A 25,552-nucleotide genomic window follows, 5' to 3' on the forward strand; every position below is an offset into this window, starting at 1 on the left:
TAGAAGAATTAAGAATGAATTTGGAAAGTTTCCACATATTTTGAGAACTGTAAAATGTCAGTTATTAGGGAAAGATAGAAAGTACGGAAATAACTAAGAAGACTAGAAGAGTAATATCTGCTTTGGCAAAAGAAAGAGAAAGAGAATACGGGGACCCATAAATTACGAGGCCCTGTGCTATGGGTCTGCTTGCACAGGCCCATAGCCGGCCCTGCTCATCTCGATGAAAAAGACTTTAAGCGACGCTCTAATGTGAAGACCTAAATAGCGCCACAAGCACTTTACCAATGCTAGCAAAATTATCAGTTGTGCAGGAGGTGCCACTAGTACCAGCAAGAATTAGTGCCCGACTGAATCTGATGAGTTAAAGCGAATGAGTAGCATTCCTTATGCTTCAACTATAGTATATATATATATATGTGTGTGTGTGTGTGTGTGTGTGTGTGTGTGTGTGTGTGGTGTGTGTGTGTGTGTGTGTGTGTGTGTGTGTGTGGTGTGTGTGTGTGTGTGTGTGTTGTGTGTGTGTGTGTGTGTGTGTGTGTGTGTGTGTGTGTGTGTGTGTGTGTGTGTGTGTGTGTGTGTGTGTGTGTGTGTGTGTGTGTGTGTGTGTGTGTGTGTGTGTCCCATGATAAGTACTCGACCAAATGTTCCATATGCCTTGAGCATGTGTAGCAGGTTCCAAGCAAATCCAAAAGAAGCACACTGGACTGCAGCTAAGAGCATCCTTAAGTACTTGAGGAGGACTAAAAGCATGTTCTTAGTCTACGGGGGACAAAGTGAGTTGGTTGTTGAAGGTTACACTGATGCAAGCTTCCGAACCGACAGAGATGATTACCGCTCTCAATCAGGGTACGTCTTTCGTCTAAATGGAGGAGCAGTGAGATGAAAGAGCTCAAAGCAAAGCACTGTAGCAAACTCTACGACAGAATCAAAATATTTAGCAGCAGCCGAAGCAGCTAAGGAAGCAGTTTGGATAAAGAAGTTCTTGATAGAGCTCGATATTGTACCTAGTGCTCTGGAAGGAATTGAGTTGTTCGGTGATAACAATGGTTCTTCTCTCTTATATTCTTTCAAAAAGTAACAAAAAAAAAAACTCCATTAAAGTAGAAGAAGAATTTCTTCCTTCCAACTAGCATTGGTGGAGTATTGATCCGTGTTGGTGGACCAAGTGGAGGAATCACAGTTGCGGTTCTTTCTCCGGGTTATAGCAAACTTTGTGAAATTCCGCTTATAGTACTTAGAATCCTTTCATTACAATCCTATTAATCATTCTTCATTGCATCATAACCAAACCCTGCGCTACGAAGCCAATAGTTATGTAAGTGATCTCGAATTATGTGTCTAACGTCGCGAGTGACCGGGTTATACACCCAACCGTGATAAAAGCAAAACAAGCCATTGCAAGAACCTGTAGAAGTTGATGCCTTGAATATGTTTGTTGAAATGCGTCAAAGGAAAATCTGGGGTACCGCCCGATCGGGCCCCCAACGAGTTGAGTGTTAGAAGTGAAAAGAAGAAGCGCCCGATGCCATTGGGCGTGTTCGCCCGATCGGGCGAAGTACTGAACAACGACTGGGCGAGCTTCGCCCGATCGGGCGCGCAACGAAACTGGGTAAAGTAAAAATACCGCCCGATCGGGCGGATGTCGCCCGACCTAATCGGGCGGCTGCCCGGGTGATGCGGAAACGCGTTTTTTGTCGGGGATATAAATATGTTATTTATATCCCACGGTTTTAGACTACGAAAAACACTCTATTCTCTCTGTAATCTGTTCTTCTCACATAATAAAATATATTCTCCCTCTCTCTCCCGTGGATGTAGCCAAATTGGTGAACCACGTAAATCTGTTGTCTGTTTTTATTGTTTTTGCATTCATAATTTGTTTCTCTCTCACGTCCGTTATAAAAAATTGGTATCAAGAGCTTTGGTGATTGATGTGTGTGAGAAAGATGTCTGGCATGAATGTCAAAATTGATAAATTTATTGGGAGGAATAGTTTTAGTCTGTGGCAAATCAAGATGCGGGCTTTACTGAAGCAACAGGGGTTGTGGGCACTGTTGGCCAAGAAGGCAACGGATTCAGTTACCGCTGAGATGGAAACTCTGGAGGAAAAAGCGCATTCAACAATTATGTTGTGTCTGTCTGACGACATAATTACTGAAGTTGCGGAGCAGGACACTGCTGCTGGTCTGTGGTTGCAGTTAGAGAGTTTGTACACGACGAAATCTCTAACCAACAAGTTGCTTTTGAAGCAACGTCTGTTCAGCCTGCGTATGCAAGGTACTTCTCTAAGAGATCACTTAGATAAATAAATACCATCTTGCTAGATCTGCGAAATATTGATGTTAAAGTAGATGGTGAGGATGTTGCTTTAATATTGTAGGTATCTTTGCCTATATCATATGAGAATTTTGTGGATTCCTTTATTGTTGGTAAAGATAGTCTGTCGTTAGAAGAAGTAAGATCTGCTCTGCATACTAGAGAAGTCCGTCACTAGGCTTCTGGGTCTAATACAGAGAATCAGGCATCTGGATTAGTAGTTACTGGAGGGAAGGGACAAAAGAAATCTGGTAAAAAGAAAACGAACTTTAAAAATTCGAATTCTAAGGGTCCTAAAACTACTGATATCTGTAATTACTATAAGGAGAAGGGACACTGGAAGAATGAATGTCCTAAGAAAAAAAAAACAACAGGATAAAAATGAAGGTTCTGCTGCTCTAGCAGAAACTGGAGGTGATTCTGAGGAAGATCTGGCCCTAGTAGTTAATAGCCAGTCACATTGTAGGGATGTGTGGGTTCTTGATTCTGGGGCATCGTATCATATCAGTCCATGCAGGGAGTGGTTTTCAACTTACAAGCAGATAGATGGAGGCAATGTTTCTATGGCCAACAGTGCTGCCTGCAAAGTAGTTGGAATAGGCTCTATGAGGGTGAGGACTCATGATGGTACATTATGTACCTTGAACGAAGTTAGGCATGTTCCATTAATGACAAAGAATCTGATATCTCTGAGTCTTCTAGATAGCAAGGGGTTCAGTTTTCAAGGTGAAGGTGGAGCTATGAGTGTCTACAAGGGTTCAAAGGTGGTTCTGAGAGGTATTAAAGTTGGTACCTTATATATTCTTCAGGGGTCTACTGTGACAGGTTCTGCTGTTGTTGCATCATCTGAGATTCACAAGGAGGAGTTGACCAAGTTGTGGCATATGAGACTTGGGCACATGGGTGAAAGGGGATGCAAATTCTGTCAAAAAGGGATCTTCTATGTGGGCACAAGGTGCAGAACCTAGAGTTTTGTGAACACTGTGTGTTTTGGAAGCTTCATCGCAGCAAGTTTCCAAAGGCGATTCATACAACCAAAGGTACTCTTGATTATATTTACTCTGATTGCTGGGGACCTTCCCGAGTTGCATCTATTGGAGGTCACAGGTATTTTGTGTCGATGATTGATGATTATTCAAGAATGACTTGGGTGATTATGATGAAGCATAAAAGTGATGCCTTCAAGAATTTCAAACAGTGGAAGGCTTTAGTGGAAAATCAAGTTGAAAGGAAGGTCAAAAGGTTGCGAACTGATAATGGTCTGGAGTTTTGTTGGTCTGAGTTCGATGAGTTCTGCAAAAATGAAGGGATTGCTCGCCATCATACTGTAAGAAATACGCCACAACAGAATGGAGTTGCAGAATGCATGAATTAGATATTACTGGAGAGAGCAAGGTGCATGCTCTCAAATGCTGGGATGGCTAGGAGGTTTTTTTTGCAAAAGCTGTAAGTACAACTTGTTATCTGATCAACCGGGGACCCCATACAGGTATTGACTGCAAGACACCTTATGAGGTGTGGTCTGGTAAGCTTGCAGATTACTCTTTGTTGAGAATTTTTGGTTCTATTGTCTATTATTGTAACACCCCGATAATTCTCTCTTTCTAGAAAATACTTTTACAATAACCTTAGAGAATTACCCAGGCATTATCGCCCGTGTGATAACGTTTCGGCTTACTCAGAATTTTGCAGCGGAAAACAACTTATTAAAAACAACTTTATTAAAACTTATGAAACCAATAACAAAGTCAGAACTAAACACACCAACTTAAAACTATTGTCTGAAAACATAAACTACTCCTAGAAAAACTAACAACTTAAATAAAACTAATAATACAAGAGTCTCTCCATTCCAGATTCCCCAATGATATGCATCTTCGAACCTGTAATGTCAATGCCGTCTCAACTCTGCTCCCCCGAAGGATCACCACAGGATCAATAGGCAAAGCCATGATCACAAACACAGACAAGCACGTAATCAGCAAAGCTGAGTACTACATATCAGACATACATAACCCTAAACATGATACTACAAAAATATAACTTGCAGGAATAAATAATAATAAAACATATAATAATCTGCAGACCACTCTTACTGAACTAGACTCTAAATTTTATTTCTTTCCTTAAATGGAATAGTTATTGGACAAGTTGTCTATACTAAAAATAGGAAATACGGTCATGACTCCGTAATCCATAATGACCTTCGATATCGAGGAACCTTTAACTAATGAGGAAAGGTGATCAATCCAATCCTAAGAAAGCCATGGGCTACCACCATGTACTCCAACCCTTAGTGTCCAACTCTAGACGTACACCAGTCTAAAGTCTATAACCTATTCACGTTTCACTTTACGTTGCATACATTTTAATACTTGTGTTGACACCAACCAAACAAATGACACATAACTAATAATCACATCAACACAGAAATCCTTTTTATCATAGAATTAACAAGTGTTCACAACTTATCAATCAAGACTCCTTTAACTTCTTTTTATACTTTACTAACTTGCCTGTTGAACCTTGCCAACAGTAAACTTTACCTTTATAAATAAAACATCCTTAAAGCATGTTTCTAAATCATATAGCACGTAGACAATGTACGTGTATAAATGAATCTGTAGGCCACTTTTACGCTCTAAAAGTCTCCTACTACGAAATCTCCGCCTAGAAAATAAAATAATGAAATAAATACCTTGAACTAAAAATTTACAGCAACTTTAAAAACCACCCAAACCCCTTAAACGTGTTTTAAAAATCGTTTTTACGTATCAAATTTTCGTTATTTTTAATCCCTAGTATAGTACAACTATTCTAGTGATTAAAAATCACTTAAAACCCTTAAAATACATATTTTCTGAAATTACAACACTTATAAAATTTTATAAATCTTCTGAAAATATATTTAATACATATAAAATTATATGCTAACCAAATCTCATGATTTATATTTTATAAATATAGTTTCTAGTGATTAAATACCCTAGAAACTATAACTTTCATAATAAAAACTTAAAATAACTAAATATAATAAATCTGAAATTTATTATATTTATATATATTATAGCCGAAATATATATTGCATATAAAACAATAATTTAAATCATAAACATGCTAATTAATAATAAAATAATATAAAAACTAATACTTTAATGGAATCTTAGAGAAGAAGAAAAGAAAAACAACCACAACAAGGAGGAAGAGGAAGCCGGCGTCAATAACAGCAGCACAGGACCGGTCGGCGGCGGTTTCTTGGCTCAATCAAAGTTTTGTGACGTTTCTTGTTCAACAAGAAACGTTACTTGAAGAAGAAGAAACAATTTTTGAGAGAAAATCAAAGATGGCGCACAAAGGAGAAGAGAGAGGAAGAAGGCGCCGGATGAGAGGGAGAAAAAGAAAAGTCACGTGGAAAGAGGAGAGAGAAATAAAGTGTGTAGGGTAAAATTTGGGTTTTTAGGATATTTAAATAGAGGCTTTTCCTTTTGGGCTTAGGAAAAGAGATTTCAATAAATAAAACTTTGATGACTAATAAGATGGGCTCATTAGGACTTTAGTCATCAAATAATCATTTCCCTTTTTATCACTTTTGGGCTTTCGATTCCATTAAGCTTTCTTTTCAAATATGCTTTTAATAATTAAAACTCTTATTAAAACATGCTTAATTAAAACATTACAAATTTTATTAAGCTATGAAAAATATTTTTAGTTGACTTTTAAAATAGTCAACCCTTTTTAAAAGTCAAATCATTTTCCAAACTCATTTGGATTTAAATATAACACTACAAGAAAAGGCCCAGTCAACGACCGCTTAAAGCCGTCGCTAATTCTCAAAAAGTCGTCGCTAAAATAAATACCGACGGCCAACGGTCGCTAACCAACTGACGTTGCAGTTTTGGTCGTTGAATTAGCAAATAGCGACCGTTTGGCCGTCGTTGATGGATCAGCGACGGTGTTCTACGACTGATTGGTTAGCCGTCGTTAAGAATTTGGCACCTACGGTTTGGAGCCGTCGGTGTATCAACGACGGTTTGGGACCGTCGGTGAGTAGACGACGTTTTGAAGCTGTCGTTGTTTCACCGACGGCTCTGAACCGTCGCTAACATCCTCAAGCCGTCGTTGCTTTGTACTTCCTTGGCAGTCATTGTTCTCTTGTTCAACGACTGCTAAGCCGTCGTTGGTTCAAGTTTAGCCGTCGTAATTTTATTAATTATATTAAATAATTTAATAATGTTTTCCAAAATTATACTCAAACCTGTACTGCACGCCAACATCGGCATATACTACATTAAACATGTTCCTGCGTCGCCTCCATCGCATTATATATTTTAAACTAAAGAAATATGCAAATTAAAAATGAAATAGATTAGATTTATGTACACAAAATACATCCCAATATCGGGAAAATTAGACACTAAATGTCTATAATTAAACAAACTACCTTAATACGCAAAATAAATCCCGGTGTCAGGAAATCGAGTAAAAGTGGAGTTCCAAAAAAATATACCGAGACACCTAAAAACAAAAACTAGACATATGCCGATAAATATAGACACTAAGTGCATATATAAAATTAGACTAATTATGAACAAACTCTAAGTTAGTAATCTAGCTAGTTGTCAAAACCAAACAAACTACACTGTAGCTGGTGTCTGTGTAGCATTAGTGCCGCCACCACCAAACCCCGGGTCATCCTCTGGTCTGCGTTGTGGAGAGGGTCCTGTGTTGCAACCTGAGAACAAGTGACCAAAATTAGTCATGTTCCGCATCATTTCCTGCACGAGGGCCCGGTTTGACTCTTCCAGACGTGCTGCAACCTTTGCCTCCACTTCTACCATCCGTGCAGCGACCTTGGCCTCCACCTGCGCCTCTAGCTGAGAAAAAATCGATGGCTCATATGGTTGTGAAGAGCCAACTCCTCCTCGCCCAGATGAAGAGTTGTAATACAAATGATCTCCCTGACCTAACCCCTGCACTTTTCCTCTGTTCCTCCCACCAACTGTCTCCCAATACAACAAATCAGGGTTTGGTTGTGACCCTTGAGTGCTACAATCATCCAGCTTCTTGTTGTACGTTTCCTGCATTTGGTTAAATAATATACTCTTATGCACGCATATTCAAACAATATGGTCTAAAATGAGCAAAAACAACCTAAGTATATATAGCCTATATTTGGTTCTAACTTGCCTATATTTTATTATTTCATTAAAAACTACAACCTAACACATTTAATCAAGTATATATATGATGTTTGAGGTGTTTATGATTCAAACTATCTTAAAACTACTCAAGTTCATTCATTTTCAAGCAATAGGGCCTAAAATGAGCTAAATGGCCTATATTTGGTTCTAACTTGCCTATATTTTGTTATTTCAGTAAAAACTACAACCTAACACATTTAACTAAGTATATATATGATGTGTGAGGTGTTTATGATTCAAACTAAGTTAAAACTACTCAAGTTCATTCATTTTCAAGCAATAGGGCCTAAAATGAGCTAAATGGCCTATATTTGGTTCTAACTTGCCTATATTTTGTTATTTCAGTAAAAACTACAACCTAACACATTTAACTGAGTATATATATGATGTTTGAGGTGTTTATAATTCAAACTAAGTTAAAACTACTCAAGTTCATTCATTTTCAAGCAATAGGGCCTAAAATGAGCTAAATGGCCTATATTTGGTTCTAACTTGCCTATATTTTGTAATTTCAATCAAAACTACAACCTAACACATTTAACTAAGTATATATAGGATGTTTGAGGTGTTCATGATTCAAACTAAGTTAAAACTACTCAAGTTCATTCATTTTGCAAATAAAATAGCCTATAATGACTTAAATATATGTTTAAAGGTATGTACCGAAATTTGTTTTGCTCTCTTGTTTGCTGCAATCTCTCCTTTTCCAGCAACAGTTTTGAAATGAGTCTTCAGGAACAACTCGGGGGCGGTAGGGAGTACTCCTCCTCTACTCTTTGCCTGTACACATTGTTGAACATAGACTTTATTTTTCACATATAGAGAAAAAATCATGAAATTCAAACTAAGTAAACATATGAAACATTCTTACCATCTTTTTAGCATGTTGTGCCGCCGAGATGGAACCCTGAAAGTGCGACGGCTCAACTGGATTAGAGAGGGAACCACCTCTTCGGTTCTTCTTTGCCTTCTCAGATTTCTCGAGGAATGCGGGCTACTGGCTTTTCTTTTTCATTGTTTCATAAATGGTTTTCCCCAACCATTTTGGCCTTTCTTTAGCTTTGTTGAGCACCCAATACCGCAAGTCATTCAAACGAGTTCTAGCTTTCATCTGGTATGCTTTTCTCACTTTGCCATCTAACTCAGGAGCCCATTCGTAAAGACCCTTTAACAAACATTAAAACAAGTTGTTAATAAACTAATATAATAAATTTAAATCTTCATAATTTGATTCATACATACCGTGAATGAGTTCCACCAATGCGTCTTTGTTGCATCGTCCACCTCACCGTAGTTAAACCAAGGTTCTCGAAAATGACCCTGGAAAATGTCAGTTATGGACCCGCTAACTTTGTTATCATCAAACCTGAATTGAAAACAAACACTTAAATTGTCAATATCATTGAAAATATAAATATTATGAATCATATATTAATTTAGAAATTTACCACAATCCAGTAGGGCTCAAAACCCTTTTTGATGCACGGTGTGACCCTTCAGCTTCCTCCCTCTGGCTGCTCGGCGTCTCAGGTACGCGGTCACCAATGTCACGTGCCTCTGAATCATCTCGTTGCGTCTCAGAGCCAAGGTTCGGGCTTTCTGGAGCTCCTGGTGACTCAAAAAGCTCCCTGCGAATCAATTGCCCATGACCTTGGCTTCCACCTAAGCCATCTCGACCTCCGCGCCCCTTAGGATTAGACATGATTACCTATACAAAACAACAAATTTATAAATCATGGTGGATAATTAATCGTTAGTCTACCATCATAACAAAATATCGTCTACCATCAAAGTGAAAAAAAATCTAGCATCATTACAAAATAATAAGTAATCTTCAACAAATCATTACAAAAGTCACGAATTTTAATATAAATGGTGTTCTTAATACAAGTTATGATATACTAAAACAAATCAAAGTGAATTCCCATCCTCGCTTAATTCATCATCACTATCGTCATCCCAAAAACCATCATCTTCATCGTCATCATCCTCGCTATCTCCAGAATCGAAACTAGACTCTTCTTCATCATCACCTGAGGGGACTTCAAATAAAATATCTTCATCATCTGCTTGAACACACTCGACATCATTACCCTCTTCATAATCGGGAATATCACTTGGATCAGAAAGAGTTGGAGTCCCAACACTTGTTTCCTGAAGGAAGTCGAAGTCAACAGGAGCATCAATCACAGACCTTGCCTTTGTCCTAAACACAGCCCACCATTGAGCACGATCTCTTTTCAAGCTTGGGTACGGTGCGAAGTATACTTGGCTAACCTGGTATGATAGCACAAAGGGATCAAACTTGGGGTATTTCTTGGTATGGTTGACTTCAACTAGCTTGTATTGATCGATGTTCATTCCCCTGACATTGTCCATCCAATTGCACTTGAATAAAATAGTGTTATATTGCCTAAGTGCACCAGTAAACTTTAATTCTATAACATCATCTAGAATCCCAAAGAAATCACTCCCTCCGTCATTAGACACACACACTCCATAATTCATGGTGGACTTGTGTTTGCTTGATCCTTGTGTTTGGAAATTGTATCCATTAACATAGTATCCATTCCAAGTGCGAACTAATGTCGAAGGACCCATTGCTAAAGCAAACAGTACATCATCATTTGGTTTGTCTTGAATAACCTATTAAAATAATTCATATGTTAGATACAACTTTGTATCAAACGAGATTTAATGTTTACATAAACTCACTTTCGATCTAAACCAATCAAGGTATTCTGCTTCATGTTGCACCCACACATCTTCTGCACGTAGAGTAGGTCGAATTTGAAGAATGTGGTCCTCGAAACCCCTTACAATCATAACAATTGTCAATGTCTAGATTAAAATAAAAGTTAAATTTGTAAATAGTATGATTAATAACAAGTGTTTTACTTTTCAAATTCTTGTAAGATGCCTGTATTTGCTAACACATATAGGTGTGCACGCTGAAGTTCTGCTTCAGTTAAATATCGTTTTCCACCTGCATTTGACGGCCGACCACAATCAACTCTAAATAGTTCTGGGACATTTTCATCGAGCATCCTATCAACTTCATCAGTGACATTACGACCTAAATCTCGTGTCTTAGTATCCACTCCTTGCTGAAAATAGTTGGAACAGAAGTTTGCTATCTCTTCGCACAAGTACGCATTACAAATAGAACCCTCCACACGAGCCTTGTTACCAATTTTGCGTTTTAAATGATTAAGAAACCTAATAAAGTGGTTATGAAAAGAGTTACATAATTGCGAAGAACAATAAAAAGGATATATGAAAATGAAAGATAAGGTACCTTTCAAAGGGATACATCCAACGGTATTGTACGGGACCACATAGCCTAGCTTCGCGTGGAAGGTGAATCGGTAAGTGTTCCATGGAATTGAAGAATGATGGTGGGAAAATCTTTTCAAGTTTACAAAGGATTTCGGCTATGTTCTTTTCCAATCTTTCCATGTCTCTTACTGTGATGGTGGAGCAACACAAATCACGAAAAAAGAGGCTGATCTCAGTAACAGCTTTCCACACATGAACCGGGAGCAACTCCTTTAATGCTATCGGTAATAATCTTTCCATGAAGACATGACAGTCATGACTTTTCATACTGTGCAGCTTACCGGACTGCATGTCCACACATCTTGTTAAGTCGGAAGCATAACCATCTGGAAATTTCAAATCTCTCACCCAGTTGCATAATACTTTCCTTTGGGCTATGTCCAGTGCGAAAGGCGCTTTTGGTGGAGTTTCTTTTCCGTTCGCATCCTTGGTAACGTGAAGTTGAGGCCTTTTACATAATTTAGCAATGTCTTTTCTGGATGCAACAGTGTCTGATGTCTGTTTTTTCACATCCATAATTGTGTGAATTAGTTGGTCGAAAAAGTTTTTCTCAATGTGCATGACGTCAAGGTTGTTACGAAGATGGAGAGTTTTCCAGTATGGGAGCTCCCAAAGACAGCTTTGTTTGAACCACCCTTTTTTCAACTTTTTCAAAGTATTAAGTGCTTCTGGCCCATCTGTAGCCTTTGGCAAATCTTTAACACAGGACCACAACTCTTCCCCAGACATGATGTGTGGCGGAGACCCTTTTTCAACCTTATTTCTGCAAAAAGCTATTTTGTTGTTACGAAAAGGATGATCTAGGGGTAGGAATTGACGGTGACAATCAAACCAAGAAACTTTACCCCCATGGTCGAGCCAAAAAGCTTTAGATTTGTCCAAACAGTAAGGACATGCCTTTTTCCCAGCTGTAGCCCAGCCAGATAGCATACCGTACGCAGGAAAATCACTTATTGTCCAAAGAATGGCAGCACGCATATTGAAATTTTGTTTCCTAGAAATATCATAAGTTGTTGCTCCAACATCCCATAATTGCTTCAATTCCTCGATTAAGGGTTGCATGTACACATCCAAGTTCCCTTCGGATTTTTAGGACCAGGAACGAGCAACGAAAGGAACATGAAGGGTTTCTTCATGCACATCGATGGCGGCAAGTTGTACGGGGTTAAGATGACCGGCCAACATGAATACTGACCCCCAAACTTTCCATGTGGACCAAACCCATCGGTACACAAACCGAGCCGAACATTCCTAGGCTCAGATGCAAATTCGTCAAAGGATCTATCCAAATGCTTCCAAGCTTCACTGTCGCTAGGGTGAGCCATTTTGTCTTCGGCTCTTGGATTTTTGGCATGCCATGTCATTTCTTCAGCAACATTTTTTGTTGCATACAACCTTTGCAATCTCGGTGTGATTGGGAAATAAATCAGAACTTTCATTGGAACTAAAGACCCCTTAGAAGTCCTTTTGTATCTGTCGCTATCGCACACTGTACATCTGTCCAAGTGTGCATCAGTTCTCCAAAATAACATACAACCTTTGGGGCACGCATGAATCCTCTCGTGGGGAAGCTCTAATCCCTCCAAAATCTTCTTCGTATCGTAAAATGTGTTACTCATGTTTGTTTTGTTAGGTATTGCTTCTTTCACTAATGAAGCAAACGCATCAACACACCTATGTGGCAAATTGTACTCACACTTCAGAGATACAATTCTAGATGCCATTTCCAACACAGACATGGAGCTCCCTTCGTACAATGGTTCCTCAGAAGCCTTTAATAGGTCAAGGAACACTTTTGCTTGAGGATTAGGCTCCTCGTCCATTCCACTAGGCTCTTCAACATTGGACGGTTCTGAGTTATTCCCAAGAGCATCGAAAATCATTTCACGGTATGGATTAGATGGCTCATGTGCGGATCGAGGGAACTCTTCACCATGAGAATACCAATCGTAGTAATCAGGTATAAATCCCTTTTTATACACATGCACTTTAACCGTGTCTGCGTCATGCATACGTCTGTTCTTGCATTTCGGACACGGGCATCTAACTTCATCCAACCCTGGGCTTTCAGGATTTGCTTTGCAAAATTCAATGAATTCATCAACCCCCCTCAAGAACTCGGGCCTCAAGTTACGCCCATTGTCATATCTATCATACATCCACCAACGCTCCTTCCGTTTCATGGTGCCCAACTCTACAATTCTAGGAACATGATGATGCAAACATATTTATTTAAACACTCAAATTAAATGTATAACAAGTGTAGCAAGTCGTTACCCAAGTACATATTACACATGTCTTTGAGAAGCAGAAGAAAGAAATAATTGAAGTAGACAACATCACAAACAGACAAAAGATTACCTTATCAATCACCAATAAGACCATGCGAAACGTCTAACAACTAGTGTTCATACTATGACACATGGAGGGATAGACATTAATGAATCTCGTCTTAAGATTAAAGAAGCGAGGTCCAACAACCTTTGTTAAATAATTTCAAAGGCTGCAAATTCAATTATGGCATTTTGTTGATTGATGAGTGAAAGTTGTTGCTATATCTTTGCTTCAACAACCTTCTTTCCCTGAAGTGTATTTTATGACTCCTCCTTATGATGAGTTTGTTGACTATCTTTAAAAGCTTCAAGTGAGGCATGCTGTAACATTCATATAAAAATTAAAGTTGTGAACTACCAAAAAGCTATAACAAAAACCTTTGCTTCTTGACTTTGTTCCCCCAACATTATTGTGAGCGGTTCTTGACAATATCCAATCCCGGAATCCAGGTACACAGGATAGTGTGATCACTGTGCTAACCTTGGGGCGACGCCGGAGTTTGAAATTGTACCGGTCGTTGCTAAATCGCTTCTAAGGTAGTGGTCATACCATGACGCAGCTAGGTTCGGGTTTTGTGAAATAATTGATATTGAACTCTATGTTTTTTTGTGAATCTGGTTATAGTGTATTGATTTTCCAACTTTATTAATTTCTTGAGGTCCACACTTTCCCTCACAAGAATTAATAGCAATATATTTTCAAGTCAAATAACAACAACAACAACAAAAACAAAGCCAAAAATTAAACAAACAAACAACAACAACAACAAATAACATTAACAACAACAAAAATAACAACAATCAACAACAACAACAAAAAAATAACAATAACAATAACAACAAACAACAACAACAACAAAAGACAACAACAAATTACAGCAACAATAACAAATTAAAGCAACAACAAACGACAACAACAACAACAAACCACAACAACAACAAGTATTTTGAGCACAACAACAGGTTGCTAACTTACAGACTGGAGAAACAGACAGAATTGCGCGGCGGCGGAAGGAGCGAATTGCGCAACAACAGAGGCGGCGGCGGAATGAATGGGTTGCGCGGTGACAGCGGCGGCGGAAGTAGTGAGTTCGCGGCGCCGGCAGTTGATTGAATGGCTACCTACATTCCCAAAACTTGAGAATAGGGTTTGATTTGTAACAAAAATTAAAAAATAAAAAATAAACACAGAGTTTCAGAAATTACCGGCAAGGAGAAGCGTTTGGCGTGTCGCCGGTCGCCGGTCGCAGGTGAAGGAGGTTGAACTAAATTCGCTGTGAAGAAGACGACGGGGCGACGGCACTGTTGTGTTTTGTTTTGTGGGTTGATACTTGAGAATAGAGTTTGAGTGGGAGTAGTGGGTATTAAGTCGTTATATTCAACGACGGCCTTGGTATTACTACCGACGGCTTAAAGCCGACGCAACATATTAAAATTCTGAATTATAAACTGCAAATATCACCGACGGCTTTTGCTATTAATACCGACTGCTTGAAGCCGACGCCTAATACAACAAATTCTAAAATATAAGCTCACAACATCAACGACGGTCTGAAACGGTCGTTAGCATATAGCGTCCGTTAAAGCCGTCGCTGTAGCGTTACAAGCCGTCGGTGAGGACGACGGTTTGAAACGGACGCTAATTTTGAAAACAACGACGGTTTTTCGAGCCGTCGCGGGGTAGCCGTCGGTGACTGGGCCTTTTCTTGTAGTGTAACTACATAAATACTTTAATATATTTATGAAAATTCTTTAAAATTGTGGGGGATTACAGTCTACCCCCTTAAAAGAAGTTTCGTCCCGAAACTTAACACAAAACCCTCGTACTTTCGAAAATTTAAACTCAACATTTCGAAAACTTTTGAAGAAAGGTAGTGCCTCTCGTGCACTTTCCCATATTTAAAACACTTGTGTTACTTATGAACACTTTTCTTATGCGGAGACTCTACTTCTTTTGCACTAACATGTGCAACTTGCCCAACATAGCATACATATGCATGAAAATCTCATAAAAATAGACAAAAGCGCGAAATTTATCGCATTCTACCCCCCTTAAAGAAAACGAGTTACGCCCTCGTAACTCACCTCAAGGAATAGGTCTGGATACTTTTTCTTCATATCCGCTTCGGCTTCCCACGTTGCCTCTTCTGACTCGTGGTTAGACCAAAGAACTTTGACAATATGAACATCCTTGTTGCACGTACTACGCACTTTCTTGTCGAGAATCTTGACAGGTCTTTCCTCATATGTGAGGCTACTATCTATCTGCACTCTTTCAGGCTCTAACACATGACGCTCGTCAGGGATATAGCGCTTAAGTTGAGATATATGAAATACATCATGCATCTTTTCAAACTCCATTGGCAATGCCAATCTATAAGCTACGACTTTCCCAATGCGCTCCAAATTCTCATATGGGCCTACATATTTAGCACTTAGCTTGCCCTTTTTCTAGAGGTGTCAATCTGGGTCACTGGCTGGGTTTGGGTTGACCCAAGCTGGGTCGGAATGATTTGGGTCGGAATAATCTGGGTGACACTGTGTCATGGGTCGGAACTGGGTGGGTCGGGTGAACTTGGGTCGGGTGAAACTGGGTGAGGGGATCTCGGAACTGGGTCGAAATTGGGTCGGGTGAGACTAGGTCGGCCGGTATCTGGGTTGGGTGAATTTGGGTCGGAATGGAATAAGGTGGAGTCGGTCTAAATCGGCTTTCGGAATGACTTGGGTCGGAAGAAATCGGCTTTCGGAATAACTTGGGTCGGAAGAAATCGGCTTTCGGAATGACTTGGGTCGGAAGAAATCTGGTTTCGGAATGACTTGGGTCGGAAGAAATCGGCTTTCGGGTTACTTGGGTCGGAAGAAATCGATATCGGAATAGCTTGGGTCGGAACAATTCGGCTTTCGGAATTACTTGGGTCGGAAGAAATCGGTTTTCGGGTTACTTGGGTCGGAAGAAATCGATATCGAAATAACTTGGGTCAGAATAATTCGGCTTTCGGAATTGCTTGGGTCGGTAGAAATCGGCTTTCGGGTTACTTGGGTTGGAAGAAATCGATATCGTAATAACTTGGGTCGGAATAATTCGGCTTTCGGAATTACTTGGGTCGGAAGAAATAGGCTTTCGGGTTACTTGGGTCGAAAGAAATCGATATCGGAATAACTTGGGTCGGAATAATGCGGCTTTCAAAATTACTTGGGTCGAAAGAAATCGATATCGGAATGAATTGGGTCAGAATAAATCGACCTTCAGAATTAATTGAGTGTTCAAGAAATCGACTATCGGAATGACTTTGGACTTGGGTCAGAATAAATCGGATTTCGACTTGGGTCGACATAAATCGGATCTCGGTAGGACTTGGTTCTTGGAACGACTAAATATCGAACCGACAGCTCCGTGGCGTATTGATTTGGGTCGAGATTGTTATAAACTTATAACATGTGATATTGCGATATTGTGGTATAGATTATACTATTATAGTCATTATACTTTATACTTATAGGTGGTAATTGGCCTATTGCCTAAGTTACTAAGTATCGCTCATTAGTTATTCACTTATTTAGTTTATTCTTATTCATGATTGCATATGTCAAGTAACAAACTAACATCTAACAAGTAACAAGTAACAACTAACAACTAACAACCATAAGGATTATTGATTATAGACTTATAGTGTTAGGGTTAATAGACTATTAAACTTAAACATTTTGTTAGTTAGTGACTTACTCACTCTCAAGTCTGAATCAGTTATTATATAGCAACAAAAAGAGTTAGAATTAAAGAATTAGGTTGACATTAAATCATTAATGAAAGCATCTTAATTCGTAATTATAAAATTGTTCGACTTTTCATCGTTCATGGAACAACTCAACAAGTAACAATAACCAATGTTAATCACTTAATCGAATATGTCATATGAAGATGATACATAATCATACACTATATCACTAAGGATGAAGATGAAATATTGAAGCTATGAAAGTAGATCATAGTCAATAATCAGTATGAAATAATCATGTCATCGTATCAGTAGAGGATGAAACATTGATCGATTTTCGTTAAGTTAAGGTTGACATAAATCAAATTATCATAAAATTGGCCTATTGCCTAAGTATCGTCTATTAGTTATTCACTTATTTAGTTATTCTCATTGATGATTGCATAAGTATTCAAGTAACAAGTAACAACTAACATCTAACAAGAAACAACTAACAATTAACAACTAACAACTAACAACCATAAGAATTATTGATTATAAACTTATAGTATTAGAGTCAATAGACTATTAAACTTAAACATTTTGTTAGTTAGTGACTTACTCACTCTCAAGTCTCTGAATCAGTCACTATATAGCAACAAAAAGAGTTAGACTTTCATCGTTTGTTGCACAACTCAACAAGTAATGAAGTAGCAATGATTAACGTTAATCATCGATGTTATTACACGGTTTTAACAATAATCAAAATTCAAAGCATACTAGAAATTCGTCTATTTCATTACTTAAATAATCAAACATTCATGTATTTCATACTTAACAATTAACAATTTATACTTTCATTGTTTCACAAATTCACATCAATACATCATTATTCATTGAACTTCTAATTTGTTACTTTGTTAATCACTATTCACTTACTTGTTACTTTGTTAGTTGTTAATTGGTAGTTTGTCTTAACATTTTTACAACTTTGCCTTAACAGTTTCACACTATTCATGATCATCTTTAGAATCATCCTTCATGCTTGTCTTCAAGAAGATAGGTTGTATTATAATGTCATTATTATCTTATTAGTGCAAGAGATTAGATTAGATTAGATTGATTGTGTGTCATTAATAACTAATTGAATTTTTAAACTTTTTATTGTATATTAATTTTTAACAATAAGTCAATAATACTAATTTTTAAAGTTAACTAAACCATTAATAATAGAATGATTAATTTAAAATTCTCAAATCAAAATAGTATCAAATTAATCAAAATGACAAAATTAAGGTCATTGATTTGTGAGAAGATCAACATGAACAAAACCCAACCATTGATCAAAATACAACAATCCATGTGCTTGGTGTAACTCAATGCTCATTGGTCAATAGAGTTAGTCATGGATCCCTCTTGAATGAGCAAATCTCAGCCCTTTATTAGAGAAAGACCAAATCTAAGCCCTTCATTTATGATTTAATTTTCTGAAAATAAAAAGAAATTCACCCTAAATTCATAAGAGGAAATCTCAACCCTTCAATCTTTTCATCCAACGGATAAAAACACCCTAAAAATCCCTAACATTGGACAATCTCAGTTTGGAGCCGCCAAAAAGTTAAACCCTGATCAAATATCAGTTTCTCTTTCATGAATTCCCTTCTTCAGTTGCCCTCCTATGCCAAAACAAGTTTCAATAAATACAAAGCATCCAAAAAAAACCAGCAAAGAAAATGCATGGCATCCAAACAAGGATTATATTCCGTGAAAGGGAAGCATTGGACAATCTAAATACAAAGCATCCAAACAAGGATTAGAAGTGTTCATCCGATCTCTTTATCATTCTTCCCAAAATGAAATCTCTCAGATGGTCTTAATCTTTTCCCCATTATGATAGATGAATCTAGAGAACGGTTTATATGCAAAGATGAATCCAAAGTCAGTTACCAAGTATAATCTATATGCATAATTTTTTTTTTGTTCTCTGAAATTATTCTCTAATGTTATAATAATAATAATTATTTATGATTTGTTCCGTCGTAACTTCTCATGGGTTTTCTCTCCAATTGTAATTATACTCTACTGTTCTTTAATTTCGTTCTTATATATATATATATATTATATATAATATATATATATTATAATATTATATAAATATTATATATATATATATAATAATTATATATAATATATATATATATATATGTCTTTGTGAATTTGACTCTAAATTCATATTTCATGCTTTTTTGGTTGGATCTGTTTCAAGCTCGCTTTTTTTTATATAAAAAAATATATAGGGGTTTTAAGACAGGAGTGAATTGGAAAGTAATGAAATTAGCTTTTTTGGTTTGAAAGTCCAAAATTGATTTCTTCTTTTTTTTAATTTTAGATCTTTCCTTCTTCAGTTAATTTTCTTTATTTCTTCTTTTTTGCTCTTCTCTTTCTTCTTTTAGTATGATCTCATGTTGATCATCACTCAATGTTCAGGTAGATATCCGGTTATATAAATTCAAGCAAGGGCCTCATAAACAAAGTGTAGCAGATGAAGTTTGGCAACTTTGAAGATGGTGATGAAAAAAAGACCAATTAATTTATTTTGTGTTAGTTTGAGATCTATTCTAAGAATTTTTTTTACTGATTTTATTTTTTACTTTTAGATCTAGTGTATTTTTTTTTATAACGGGCGAATGTAATAATTAGTAAGGAATTTTAATTACCAAGATCTACCCATGCTCTTTTGCAAAGTTCGAATATCAGGTTGTTTGTTTGATTTGAGATCTGTTAATCTATGCTTCAGTTCATTTATTTTGTCCCTTAAATTTGTTGAATGTGTGGTTCAAATTTTATATGGAATTTTTAGTAGCATCTCTTAAATTAAAGGGGATGTCACTGATTTTTTTTTTTTTTTGTCGTAAGGAATAAGCGTTCGACTAGTAGTTGAACTTATATGTCTTCGGTCTTTCACCCCAAAAACAAATAAATGGTGTTGGATCGGGTTTACTTGAGTCGGAATGGTGTTGGGTCGGGTTTAGTTAGGTCGGGTGCTAACAAGGTTGGGTCGAAATTGGGTTGGGTCATAACTGGGTTGGGTCAGAACTAGGTCGGTGATAGCTGGATTGGGTCACAACTGGGTCGGTGATAGCTGGGTTGGGTCACAACTTGGTCGGTGATAACTGGGTTGGGTCAGGACTGGGTTGGGGATAGCTGGGTTGGGTCACACTGGTGGGTGGTAACTGGGTTGGGTGATAACTGGGTGGGTTTAACTGGGTCATTGGCGGGTGAAGTTGGGTGCGGGTTATTTTGGGTCGGAAACAGGTTGGGTCTGGGTCGTTATTCACGGGTGCAACTGGGTACGGGTAAAACTGGGTCGGCCCAACTCAGGTTGGGTTACTAATTCCACGGGTTAGACTGGGCACGGTGAACGCTGGGTCGGAATGGGTCGGCTTTCCAACCGACCACTCTCGGCTCGGAACAGGTTGGGTCTGGGTCGCATGCGGGTTCACCCGTGGGTCGGCCCAGTTTTTGACACCTCTACCTTTTTCCAAAATCTCATAACGCCTTTAGTGGGTGATACTTTCAAGAATACTTTATCACCTACAGCAAACTCATCTTCACGACGTTTTAAATCTGCATAACTCTTCTGCCTATCTTGCGCAGCTTGAATTCGAGCCTGAATTAGTCGAACATTCTTAACGGTCTCCTCAATGAATTCAGTCCCCAAGACTATATTTTCACTAAAGTCATTCCAGCAAATGGGACTTCTACATTTCTGTCCATATAATGCCTCAAATGGTGCCATATTTATACTCGCATGGTAACTATTGTTGTAAGAAAACTCAATCAAATCTAATTGGTCCTCCCAACTTCCTTGAAAATCAATTGCACAAGCTCTCAACATGTCCTCCATAGTCTGATTAGTTCTCTCAGTCTGACCATCGGTCGCAGGGTGAAAGGCGGTACTCATTTTCAGTGTTATCCCAAGGTTTAATTGGACCTTTTTCCAGAACTTAGATAGAAATCTAGAGTCACGATCCGAGATAATGTCCTTTGGAACTCCATGCAATCTCAATACATGCTTGATATAGGTCTTAGCGAGTTGCTTCTTTTTCCATGTCTCCTTAATAGGTATGAACACGGCGGACTTGGTCAGTCTATCCACAATAACCCAAATGGTGTCATTTCCACTCTTCGTCTTGGGTAAGGCAGTCACAAAGTCCATAGAAATAGAATCCCACTTCCATCCAGGAACCTCCAACGATTGAACTTTCCCCATGGGTCTCTTATGGTCTATCTTCACTTTCTGACAGGTCAGGCACTTAGACACATATTCAGCTACCTCTCGCTTCATGTTTGGCAACCAATAGATCACCTTAAGGTCTTTGTACAACTTGTCACCCCCAGGCTGCACAGAATATGGAGTATTGTGCCCCTCGTCCATAAGACGTCTCTTAAGGTCATTGCACTTCTGTGGTAATACACACCATCTCCCTTTAAACCTTAGACTCCCATCATCATGAATCTTGAAGTCTACTTCCTTACCTTGCTTCATTTTCTCCTTATCTTGTCTAGATGCTCACCCCCGACTTGACCCTCAATAATCTCGTCGAAAACTGACACTCCCAAAGAAAGATTACTAAGTCTAGCCTCACTTTCCCCAGGATTTAGAATTTCTAGGCTCAACCTTTGCATATCTCTACACAACTCCTGAGGACTATCAAAGCACTCAAGCTATGACTCGATTTTCGACTCAAGGCGTCAGCAACCACATTTGCTTTCCCCTCATGATACTGGATATCTAGATCATAATCCTTAATCAACTTAGCCATCTTCTTTGCCTCATATTCAAGTCTTTTGGGTAAATATGTACTTCAAACTCTTATGGTCTGTAAATATCTTGCAAGTTGCTCCATAAAGATAATGTCTCCAAATCTTCAATGCAAACACTATGGCAGCTAACTCTAGATCATGGGTAGGGTAATTAGCCTCATAAGGTTTCAATTGACGCGACGCATAAGCTATTACCTTACCATTCTGTTGCAACACACAACCCAAACCATTTTTCGAAGCATCACTATAGACCTCAAATCCCTCATTCCCATCAGGTAGGGTTAAACAGGTGCAGTGGTTAAACGATCCTTCAAGATCTGAAAACTTCCTCACACTTCTCATTCCACTCAAACTTGGACTCCTTTTTCATCAAATTAGTCATAGGTCTTGCTATCTTCGAGAAATCTCTCACAAATCTCCTATAATAGCCACTAAACCAAGAAACTCCTAATGTAGACACACTCTTTGGAGTTGGCCACTCACTCACGCTTGAATCTTAGCAGGATCTACTGAGACTCCTTCCTTAGACACAAAATGACCAAAAATGCTACTTTCTCCAAACGAAACTCACACTTAGAGAACTTGGCATATAGTTGGTTCTTTCTCAAAGTCTCCAAAATAATCCTAAATGTTCATCATGCTCGGTTTCATTCCTCGAATATATCAAAATGTCATCAATGAAAACCACTACGAACTTATCCAAAAACTCATGAAAGATCCTATTCATCAAGTCCATAAATATAGCAGGAGCATTGGTTAACCCAAATGGCATTACAGTGAACTCGTAGTGACCATAACGCGTTCTAAAGGCAGTCTTAGGTACATCCTTATCTGCTACCCTCAATTGATGATATCCTGAACGTAAGTCAATCTTCGAGAACAAACTCGCTCCATTCAGTTGATCGAATAGGTCATCTATTCTAGGCAAAGGGTACTTGTTCTTGATGGTAACATTGTTCAACTCCCTATAGTCGATACATAATCTCATACTCCCATCCTTTTTCTTTACGAACAATACAGGAGCTCCCCAAGGTGATGCACTAGGTCTGATATAACCCTTATCCAAAAGTTCTTGCAATGTCTTTAACTCACTCATCTCAGGAGGTGCCATTCTATAAGGTGCCTTAGATATAGGTGCAGTTCCAGGAACTAAGTCTATGGTAAACTCAACGGCTCTTGCAGGCTGCATACCTGAAATTTCACTCGGAAATACGTCCATAAACTCATTCACTATCGGAACATCCTCAAGTTTTAACTCAGCTTCCTTACTCACATCTTGCACGCTACAGAAAATAGCTCACACCCCTTTCTCATCAACTTATGCACTTGCATAGCAGAGATCACTCCAAAGTTCTTGGGTTTCCCAAATCGTCTATATGAGGTCAATTTTCCCGAAGGGTTTCTCCAACACTACTTTTTGAACTTCACAATCAATCCTGGGCTTGTAATGACTCAACCAGTTCATCCCAAGAATCACATCTAAGTCTTCTAAGTTAAACTCGATTAAATCGGATGGGAAAGACACTCCCTCCTATCTTCAAAGGCAGGTTCTTGAACAACTTAGTACACTTAACGACTTCCCCAATAGGAATACTGACAGACAAGTCAATTAACTCATACTCTACTAATCCCAGACTCTTCAGAACAGAAGGCGAAATAAAAGAATAGGTCGCCCCCGAATCAAATAACGTTTTAACGAAACTGAATTAATAGAGAAATTACCAGTACCACATCAGGGACCTCTCTGCTTCGCTATGACTCATACGAACACTTTTCCCAGCAGGCTTGTTCTGGGTAGGATTTTCATTAGCAGTAGGCTACTATAGTTTCCTTGGTTATTCTGACCTCCAGGCTTAGGACCCTGGTTCCCTATCTGATTGGACCCCGATCTAGCTTGATTACCATTTCCCCGAGTCTTCAAATCTTTTCCGTGCTTAGAGATGCACTCATACTATCTGTGACCCTTTTTCTGGCAAAAATGACAGGTCACTAGCTCTCCCTTATAGTCTCTCCCGAGGATGGTTTTTGTCACACATCTTGCAATTGTGAACCCTCTTCAGGTCTACCCTGACTACGGTTATCCTGGTTTCCTTCCTTGGAAATTCCATTTCCATTCCGGTTTTTCTTAAAGTTACCTTTGGTTTCCCCCAGTACTAACCTCTTTTCTCTTTTCACCAACTATCCCATTCTTCTTATCCCTCCTTGATTGCAATCCATAAATATGTGAAGCTCTCCCATACACCACATCTAATGATGTAAAGGTCTCACCCCTAATCCCAGCTGGATTTCATCAGTCAACCCTTGTTCAACCTCTGAGCCTTAAGCTCCTCAGTAGCTACCACCTCAGGTGCAAACCTAGACAGGGTTATGAACTTACTATAGTATTCAGAGATAGTCATACTACCCATTCTAAGGTTGATGAACTCTTGAGCTTTCTGTTTCTCATGAAGGAGGGTAAAACTTTCCTCTCACACAATCACAAAGGCTTCCCAATTGAATCCCTCAGCAGCACTCAATCTAGCCCCGTTTTCTCTCCACCACAAATCAGCCTCATCCTTTAGTATAAAACAGCCTGGCCTACTCTCATGTAGCAGGGCAATTCACTACCTCAAATAATTTCTCAAATTCCCTAATCCAGTTCTCTAGGAAGGTAGGGTCAGCTTGTCCCTTGAAATAAGGTGGTTTCGCTTTGGCCAGTCTTTCGAACATCTCTCTAGCAGTCTCTGGACGTTCGACCTTGTCCTGATTCAGTTTCTCCGCAAGAGGCGAATAGCATCAGCTAGTTCAGTGTTGTTAGCCATTCTACTTCGGGACCTGAAAGTAATATAACTCTACTCAGGTTCCAGAAAACTTACATAGTCATCTAAGCAAGGCAACACTTGATTTGATCATTAAAGATCGCATCAACAAACAATTCCACTAAGTTCTATGAATGTTCTCTAATAATATATAATTGTTCACGTAAATAAATTCATATCAACATGAAATGAATTGAGTAAGAAAATACATTCACATAATAAAAATAAAATAAATAAAAATATTTCCCATTACGTGCCCAAAAATAAATTCTTACTCCTCCAATAAAATAAACTATATTTTTATTCTTCCATAGAAGGGAAAATAATGTGAAATAAAGAACAACACACCAGTATCTATATTTTTCCTAAAATGATAATTCTATAAAACACCTTTTGTCTTGTTGGCACATATCCAACATTATTCTTATAGCTAAAACCTTATGTATATCTATATGTATATAAAAAAAAATATATAAGTATATATAGTCTATGGCACTACATTGCCATCCTTATCCTTGTCTTCCTTATATTGCTCAGGTATGAAGGTTTCATCACTAGCTTCATCCTCTTCATCATCCTCATAGTAATCGATGAACTTTCTCTGAATCTTAGACCTTCTAATAGGTATGGTGTCTTCGTCCTCTTCAGGGTCGGATTCAATCCTCATACATGCATCATAAGTATCCTCCCTAGTAGTACCTCTAGCACGGTCCATCTCTATGATGACTTCATCATCCCTAGCAAATTCTTTCCTCAAAATACAACGCATTATCCAATGCAGTTCTTCATACTCCTTATGGTCAATGGGTGGATGACGGTCGTCGGCTTCATCGTCAGTCAGAACGATGGGGTTAAAATAGTTTCCTAGATTAGCAGCCATATTCGTAGAGCTACAACACAATAAACCAGAAGGTTTAGCACTCTTCCTGACGTGTTCCCACAAATAACAAAAAGGTAAACAACAACAAAAGCATGTAAATACACACTTTGCAGGCACGAATTATAAACAGTTAGCAGGGAAGAAAAATATTTATGTATCA

The 25,552-nt window shown here is 38.4% G+C and overlaps 2 protein-coding genes and 1 long non-coding RNA gene across 3 annotated transcripts; 1 reads left to right on the plus strand and 2 right to left on the minus strand.

Moving 5' to 3' along the window:
* Positions 1 to 6,856: 6,856 nt before the first annotated feature.
* LOC125492503 (uncharacterized) lies at positions 6,857 to 12,472 on the minus strand. Its single transcript, XM_048635055.2, has 9 exons — positions 10,819 to 12,472; positions 10,419 to 10,739; positions 10,236 to 10,335; positions 9,798 to 10,166; positions 8,969 to 9,228; positions 8,763 to 8,886; positions 8,392 to 8,685; positions 8,184 to 8,300; positions 6,857 to 7,397 (listed from the first exon to the last, which is right to left on the minus strand). Exons 1-7 carry the CDS (start codon positions 11,919 to 11,921, stop codon positions 8,515 to 8,517), a joined length of 2,448 nt encoding a protein of 815 aa, XP_048491012.2. The 5' UTR covers positions 11,922 to 12,472; the 3' UTR covers positions 6,857 to 7,397; positions 8,184 to 8,300; positions 8,392 to 8,514.
* LOC130589822 (uncharacterized) lies at positions 11,949 to 13,042 on the minus strand. The gene is made up of 2 exons (XM_057391416.1): positions 12,097 to 13,042; positions 11,949 to 12,049 (listed from the first exon to the last, which is right to left on the minus strand). Exons 1-2 carry the CDS (start codon positions 13,040 to 13,042, stop codon positions 11,949 to 11,951), a joined length of 1,047 nt encoding a protein of 348 aa, XP_057247399.1.
* Positions 13,043 to 18,506: 5,464 nt separating this feature from the next.
* LOC130589669 (uncharacterized) lies at positions 18,507 to 19,692 on the plus strand. The gene is made up of 2 exons (XR_008967266.1): positions 18,507 to 18,837; positions 19,375 to 19,692. It is a non-coding gene; the product is annotated as an uncharacterized LOC130589669 (long non-coding RNA).
* The last annotated feature ends 5,860 nt before the right edge of the window (positions 19,693 to 25,552 follow it).

Source organism: Beta vulgaris, chromosome 8 (assembly GCF_026745355.1).
Source record: "Beta vulgaris subsp. vulgaris cultivar EL10 chromosome 8, EL10.2, whole genome shotgun sequence".
NCBI classification, from domain to species: Eukaryota; Viridiplantae; Streptophyta; class Magnoliopsida; order Caryophyllales; family Amaranthaceae; genus Beta; species Beta vulgaris.